The 8,432-nt window shown below is 40.7% G+C and overlaps 2 protein-coding genes across 2 annotated transcripts in view; both read left to right on the forward strand.

Moving 5' to 3' along the window:
- LOC116845309 (protein RRP5 homolog) overlaps window positions 1-8,432 on the forward strand; it is a gene marked incomplete at its 3' end in the record, with an annotated part of 27,761 nt that overhangs the window by 1,209 nt on the left and 18,120 nt on the right. The window contains 5 exon segments of the mRNA XM_032817828.1: window positions 4,047-4,109; window positions 4,329-4,893; window positions 4,972-7,696; window positions 7,698-7,968; window positions 8,043-8,230. Coding sequence (XP_032673719.1) covers window positions 4,047-4,109; window positions 4,329-4,893; window positions 4,972-7,696; window positions 7,698-7,968; window positions 8,043-8,230 — 3,812 coding nt within the window.
- LOC116845407 (protein RRP5 homolog) overlaps window positions 7,933-8,432 on the forward strand; it is a 1,855-nt gene continuing 1,355 nt past the window's right edge. Inside the window, exon 1 of the mRNA XM_032818065.1 lies at window positions 7,933-8,274. Within this exon, the coding sequence (XP_032673956.1) occupies window positions 7,974-8,274 (301 nt within the window). The 5' untranslated portion in view covers window positions 7,933-7,973. The remainder of the gene's footprint in view (window positions 8,275-8,432) is intronic.

An 8,432-nucleotide genomic window follows, 5' to 3' on the forward strand; every position in this document is an offset into this window, starting at 1 on the left:
GAGCGAGGAAACACGTGCGGTTGCTAGGTGTCACGGTTGTGTGTCTCGATAACGGACGAATGCGTCGAGTCGAGTCGTTTTTCCGGATTTTTCGCACGGTTGCGAGCTACATTCCCGTTCTTCCTGCTCCCCGTCGTCGATGTATTTTCATCGACCTTCTTTCCCTCTTTCTCTGTGTGTCTCTCTCTTACTTATTCTCCCTCTTTCTCTGTTTTCTCTCTTTCTCTCTTTTGCTTCTTTCTTCCCCAATAACGATTGACTTGCCGCATGGACGTTCGCGATTTTGGTAGGACGCGAAGCGGAACAACATTGACCTTCGGCTAAGGACGATCCTAACGTTTGTATTTACGTGTAATTCGTGTTTTTGATTATGAAGGATCGTTGAGATCGTCTCTTGCGGACTTGCTTTGCGATTCCCTCGCAAAAAAAATTTAGGTTATCGCGTAGCCGTCGTGTTCGACAAAATATCGAGTTCACGCGATTCGTCGCAAAGTTTCGCTCATGACGAACACCGCCACGTGCGTCCGACGTGATTCCTACTTCACAATTAGGTAAACAGTTCTTCCTAATATGTGTGTGTGTGTGTGCGTGCGCGTGTGTGCGTAATGTGTTCCGGAGCATTGTGCCAAGTAATGTTCGCTGCAACGAATTTCTCTGTGATGCTCAAAAAGCATGTCCGTATTCTTATCTGTGTACAGTTAATCGCGTGGTTCAGCTGCTTCGTGCTAGTAAAAAACTAAACAAATCGATAAGTCGTGAGCACATAAGCCTCCTCCCTCTCTGCCTCAACCTTAGTAAATCCATGTAAACACAATAATCGACTTTGGCGACTGGCGCGGCATCGTTTCTTTCCTATGATAATCCTCAGGTGTTCCGTAAGAAAGGAGGACAAGGTAAGGCGATATACTCGAGACAGAAAGAGTGAGTGAGTAGGAGAGACGAGGTCAAGCAGAAGCTCGAATTAAGCTCGCCGTATTTCGCTACTTGCGGTTAGGAAAACAACGAGCGCACCCGTGTTACGTTATTAGGCGCGCGTGCGATTATCGAATATTACGAAGGTCGTGTCCGTGCAACAATTATCAATACGGCTGTTAACGCATGTGTATCGATTGATGTTAAGATTGTGACACGTACGCGAATTGGCTAATTATTTTTACACGCTCTCGACGCGAATTATCGGATTAATGTCGGGACAGTGTGCTCATGCACAGTTCTGGAATTCCAGTTCTGGAATTCCAGTTCTGGAATTTGTTACGTTGATTGGCTAATGCTTTAACGCTCGACGCTGGAACGCTCCCATGTATTGGCAACTTCACTCGCTCTACTCTTGTTATTGTAAGCATCCTTAAGTAATGTCTTAAGATGCGAATACGGCTCTGTGATTGGTTCATGACATCTTAAGACAGTACTTAAGATGATCTTAAATATAAGATCAAACTATGAATACCGGCCTTAGTGAAAAGCTATAGTTTATGTTATTAGAGAGAAACATGAGAGCGACCACCGGCCTGATTGTAGCGGCCAGAGCTAGGCGCATTTTAGATACGCCATCTAACAAAATACGCCTAACTACATTCGTCAGACGCACTTTCGCAGTGTAAACTTCCATATAATGATAATAAGTTAGAAAAGGACTGATGTCCAATCGCTCTATTCTTGTCTCACCACTAGGGTTGGGCATGGCTAAAAAAAATTGTCGACTTCGATTTAATCGATTATCAAAAGTATCGTTTTTATATAATTGATATTTTCTTAAAAATATTGATAATCGTTTTAATTTTTTTGTTTTTCATAAAATAATATCAAATTAATAGCGTGTTCGACTGGCCTTGGGTTAACCCATTCTGGGTTATTCAGCCTACGTTTATTGGTCGAACAAGTACTTATAAGCTTTATGATTGGCTAGTAGAGACTTATGACGTCATTAATCTTTCTCGGAGCGATTAACCCAGGGCCAGTTGAACACGTTATTAATCTCCAATGCGTAGTCTGATTCTGACTTTACAGAGGGTGCTTTCCAGTTGCGTACATTGTGTTACACAAAACCAGTTTATTGGTTGTATATTATCTTACCAGATATTTTAAATAATATATAACCTATAAATTGTGGTTTTGTGTACGTGTGTCTTAAGATGTGTTAAGCAACTGGAAAGCACCCAGAATGTCAGGCGACATGTAACAGGAATAAGAAATAGCCAATGAAAAACTGTACTTTCACATGTGCGTCGGTTTCTATTGGCTATTCCCTCTTTCTACTGCTTGTTGCCTGGCATTCTCTAAGGGGTTTTAAACTCTATATACAACTAATATCTCGGATTTATTAATAAAACTATTAATTGGCCTCAGTGTGCACTGGTGCACATTAGTGCTTCCAATCAAATTCGCCATTAGTGAAATTATCATGAGAAAAAGGTCTTAGTAATAAAATTTGGTACATCGTACATTATACATCGAAGAAAAAATAATCGATTTAGAGAATAATCGACTTCGAAAACATCAGAAAGATTAATCGATTTTTAATAAAATAAGAATCGATGCTTGATTTATCGATCGATGTTTGCCCATCCCTACTCACCACTGATGAGCGACCGCGCGACGTAGCACATGAAACGAGCTAGCGGCGATCTTATCGCAAAGCTAGATCATCTTTCGTCAGTCTCATCTTTCACGCGTTGCGTTCTGCGTAATTTTGGAAGGAAAATTTGGAAAATGGATAATATAAAACAATAAATAAATATACAAAATTTATGTATACAACACGTTAAATATTTGATTTAACATAGGAGCACGATATACAGAGTGGGCCATTTTATTCAATACACGCAAAAATCTCAAAAAGTTATTCAATACACGCAAAAATCTTCATATGCTACGTTCGCGGTCGCTCATTAGTGGTGAGACAAGAACAGAGCGATTGGACCTCTGTCCTTTTCTAACTTACTATTATTATATAGAAGTTTACTCTGCGAAGGTGCGTCTGAGTGCGCCTGACGGACGTAGTTTGGCGCATTTTGGTTAAATGGCCAATTTTGGTTAATACGCCATTTAACCAAAATGCGCCAAACTACGTCCGTCAGGCGCACTCAGACGCACTTTCGCAGAGTAAACTTCTATATAATAATAGTAAGTTAGAAAAGGACAGAGGTCCAATCGCTCTGTTCCTGTCTCACCACTAATGAGCGACCGCGAACGTAGCATATGAAGATTTTTGCGTGTATTGAATAACTTTTTGAGATTTTTGCGTGTATTGAATAAAATGGCCCACTCTGTATATCGTGCTCCTATGTTAAATCAAATATTTAACGTGTTGTATACATAAATTTTGTATATTTATTTATTGTTTTATATTATCCATTTTCCAAATTTTCCTTCCAAAATTACGCAGAACGCAACGCGTGAAAGATGAGACTGACGAGAGATGATCTAGCTTTGCGATAAGATCGCCGCTAGCTCGTTTCATGTGCTACGTCGCGCGGTCGCTCATCAGTGGTGAGTAGGGATGGGCAAACATCGATCGATAAATCAAGCATCGATTCTTATTTTATTAAAAATCGATTAATCTTTCTGATGTTTTCGAAGTCGATTATTCTCTAAATCGATTATCTAAAATGCGCTTAGCTCTGGCCGTTGAAATCAGGCCTGTGGCCGCTTTTATGTTCCTCTTTGATGTTACGTATACTAGAAAGAAACCTGAGAGCGACTACACCATACATTTTGGCCGATACCGATTTTCACGCTATTTGATGCGCCTTCTGCACCCATTTTTGAGATTAGAGCAGAGAAAAGCATGTATGAACTATTCTTTGCCTTTCCTACTTACCAACATCATAAAACATAAAAATAAAAAAACAAGAAAACGAAAAGTGAGCGACAATTTTCGTTTTCAGAAATCAATTCTATGCATAAAAATATACAAATTTACAAAGTTTGAAAAAAAATGCATGATAGGGGCGTAATACTGCATATTTACCCAAATTTATTACAACCTAACCTATATTAATATTATTTTCTAATTAATATCTTATTATTACTTAAAATACTTTTAGATGACATTGAAAAGCTTTCCTAGAGGAGGAAAGAAACTTGAAGTTAAGAAATCTTCAAATGTGGTATGTATTTAAGAAACTTATTCTTGTTTTACCTGTTCTTATTTTATGTGATTTAAGATGTTAAATTAATAACCATTTATAGATTTTTGTATTTAAAACTAATATAATATTTTGGTTTTTTATTAAAAAATTTTGGTGTTCTATGTAAAAATTTCAAAAATTTGTATACAAAGATATAATTATGTAATTATAATTAATAAAATAATATTTCTATCTTAGGTATTTGATCAGAAGCCTAAACCTAATAAAAAACATAAAAGTAAATCTAATAAACAATATAGTGACACAATTGTGAAAGAAACAAATTTTGTTGCCAATACTGCAAAACGTTTATCTAATGCAACAATATGTGAAGGAATGATAATTCTTGGTCGGATTTCTGAAGTAACTGAATACGAATTAATTGTGTCTATACCAGGTGGACTTCTGGGATGTGTGCAAGTCACAGATCTTGGTGAATCTTACACAAACCTGTTACAGAACATAATTAACTCAAAGGATGTTCAAACCGATGAGTTTAAATCTCTACCAGACTTGTACAATGTCGGTGATTATGTAGTATGTTATGTTAAAAGTGTGAATCCTAATGGAAAATGGCTATATAGTTTATCTCTGGAGCCTCAGTTAATAAATCAAAATGTTGATAATAATTATCTTGTGAAAGGTATAAAGATAGTTTGTACTGTTAAGAGTATAGAGGATCATGGCTATGTGGTTGACACAGGCATAGCTAATGTTAGAGCATTCCTTGCTACAAAGTATATCAACAAAGAGAAGGAGTATTGTAAGTATAATTAAATTTGTACAGCAAATTTATAATGTAATTCAACATTATATTATATTAATATTATAAATTGTACAGTTCCAGGTAATCAAATCATGTGCGCCATCAAGGAGATAAAAACAGTAGATCAGGTCTCTGTTATCACATTATCAGCTAAGAAGAAAATAGTCAACAGTGTCAGCATACACGACATAGAATCTTTAGATGTCCTAATGCCAGGAACAAAATTGTCACTTCGCGTAACGAGAGTGCTTTCGAATGGCTTGCAAGTTAAGTTTGGGAAAGATAACATTGGATACATAAATCAAATTTACTTGGACAGTTCTTTATCTAAGTATGTGGATGACACAGAAGTGACCGGCACATTATTGTATGTAATGCCGACTGTGAAATTCGCATACTTCAGTCTGCTAACTGACGTATCCGAAGAAGAGAAGCTGAAAGTGGGTGATGTTATTAATAATGCCAAAGTATTATACAGAGAGTCTAACGGGATAATATTCAGGTTAACCAAATCTAATCTGCGCGGGTTCATTTCTCTACATAGAACCGATGTGCCATTTGACAAAATCCTGACAAACTTTAAACAAGATTCTGTGCATAGATGCAGGATAATCTCATATAACTGGATGGAACATCTTTATGTCTGTACAATGGAGAATGAAATTTTGCAGCAAAAATATTTTTCAGTCGGCGACCTTAAAATCGGTAATATTCTCACTGTCAAGGTTACAAGAGTTGACACGAAGTCTGGCTTCGTACAGGTGCAAGCAGGAAAGATTTACGGAATTGTCGCACCGGAACATGTATCCGACAGTGGTTTAAACGTGTTGCAAATTCAAGATAACGTCGAAGCGAGAGTGTTAAGTATTAACAACGATAAACGCAACATAAGGTTCACGTTGAAGCAGTCGTTAGTAAAGAGCGAGCTACCAGTTATGCACGATATCTGTGAGGCGCGATGTGGACAGGAATATCACGGTACAATCACTAAGATAAACAAGAACGGCTTATTGGTGAGATTTTACGGCGACATTAAAGGATGGGTCCCACGCACTGTATTGGACAGCAACACGTCCGATATGAATTGGAATTACACATTGGGACAGACCGTCACGGTGCTGATCGACTCGATCGAGAAGGACGAGGATAAAATGAAACTCAGAATAATCATGGGAGAACAGAAACAACAACAGTCCATTAACATGAAGATCGGGGAACTGATCGAAGGAGTAATAATGGAATCGTCCATGGAAGGAATACATCTGAGAGTACGTAAGACCGACAATGAGGTCACGGTTGGCTTCTTACCGGCCGGTCACATGTCTCCGTGCATAGAAATCGGCGGTCTACTCGCGTCGAAATGCACTCCTGGCGACACTATCTCGGCCTACGTCTTTGCCACACAGCCGAGCGTGATAATGTCACGCACTTATGTGACACAGGAGCAGTACAGAAACTTTCACACGCTGAAGATAGGGGATTGCATTCCGTGCACGATCAGGGACATCTCGCAGGACGGCGTGAGAGTTATCTTGCCCGTCGAGGATTACTCCACATTCGGATTTATCTCATACAAGAATATTAGCGACTTCGAGCTGTTGCGTGTGAATCAGATATTGCTCGTTAAAATTACGGCTATTAACAAACGAGAGAAACAATTGACGCTGACGATGGGGTTGAAAGACGTGTGGGAGAGCTCTGTCGAGCACGGGATGAAGATGCTGTCGGCGGTGGATGTCTTGAGCTTATACCTCAATAAATTGTCGGAGCTGGCGACTAATGCGTTTTACGAGAACAAACCGATTTCGTTGGTGACTTTGGGTCATAAAGTCACAGGCGAGATCGAGAAGATCACCGACCACGGTCTCGTACTTCGACTAGATAATAAACTGACGGGCGTAGTGCGCAAGGATCATTACACCGTCGAGCCTAAAGTCGGAGATAAGGTGTTCGGTACAGTTTTGTGGAAGAACTATGTCCACGACTTCGTGGACGTGTCGTTGTTACCAAGGATCGTGAACGGGATCAGCTCCAAGCAAAGAAAACTACCGGAGCTTCCTGACAAGCTTGTGCTGAGAGGAGAGATCCTGATGATCAGCAACTGGTTGCTAATCGTCCTCGTGAAACGTCACGGTTCAGGATATTTAGTGGCTTTGCCGGTCCGTCGACACCTGAACGATCTCTCTCCTGACTTGACGCCTTACACGGTGCACGCTAAGATCCGATTGTACGTGGTAATGGCGAGAAATCAGTGCGGTATCGTTCCGATTGGAATGCTGAAATCTGCGTTCGAAACTCCAAAAAAAGAGACACAGCCGCTGTCTAGCACAAATAAAAAATTGAAGAGAAAAATGTCCGAGCAACAAGATACTGCCTCAACGAGCATGATGCTTAAAAAACCGAAGAGGGAAACAACGACTGATGATGGTGTTGGCAGCGACAGAAAACTCAAAAGTAAAATCGATAAAACAGCCTGTCTAAAGAAAAGTGAGACCAGCGGATTCATCCACTCTTCCGACGAAAGTGATGCAGAAGATAAGTTGCCGACAAAAAGATCACATATTCCAGAATGCGGATTTAATTGGCACAATAAAACAGGCTCGGCTGTAGTAGCTGTCAGCGAGACGTCCAGCGATGATGAAGAGAAGACCACGGACGAGCCGAAGCTAAAGAAGAAGAAGCTGAGCGCAGCCGAACGTCGGGAAGAGGAACGGCGGAAGGAACGCGAGATTCGCCAGCGGGAAGAGGCTTTAGCGAGCAATCAGGTGCCCAACTCCATCGACCAATTTGACAGACTAGTCCAGCCCGGACAGCTCGTTGGTGTGGCTGCAATATATGGCGTACCATTTGCAAGCCACAGAGATCGACAAAGCGAGGTCGGCCGCGAGACGGGCTATCAAGACAATCAACTTCCGCGAAGTTGACGTGTCCGAAGAGGAGAGGCTGAAAGTGGGTGATGTTATTAAAAAGGCTAAAGTACTATACAGGGAGTCTAACGGGATAATATTCAGGTTGACCAAATCCAATCTGCGCGGGTTTATTTTTCTACATAAAACGAAGAAAACGAGCGTCTGAACATGTGGAAAGCTTGGCTCAATTTAGAGTCCAGGTACGGCACGCCCGAGTCCCTGAACGACGTGTTCCAGGAGGCGGTGAAGGCAAACTACGCACCGAAGGTATACACGCATATGCTGGACATGCATGTGGACGCCGGTAGGCAGGCCGAGCTGGAGAAGTTGATCGCCACTATAACTGGCAAATTCAAGCAAAACCCTGAGACATGGGTGGACTGCGGTACAGCGTTCCTGAAAATTGGACTGAAGGAGAAGTCGCGGTATACCATGCAAAGGATATTGCAATCTTTGCCTACGTCTCAGCGTGAGTACACGTTGCATTACATAAAGTTAATAAGTATCAAGACATCGTTTATGTCGAGTAAGCCCGCGCGACAGCAGACTCGGTTGAACGCTTGAGAGAAAGAAAGAGAGAGAGAAAGAGAGAGAGAGAGAGAGAGAGAGAGAGAGAGAGAGAGAGAG

The sequence above is a fragment of the Odontomachus brunneus genome, unplaced genomic scaffold (assembly GCF_010583005.1).
Source record: "Odontomachus brunneus isolate Ranch 3 - 2012 unplaced genomic scaffold, Obru_v1 Obru_scaffold_051, whole genome shotgun sequence".
NCBI lineage: Eukaryota > Metazoa > Arthropoda > Insecta > Hymenoptera > Formicidae > Odontomachus > Odontomachus brunneus.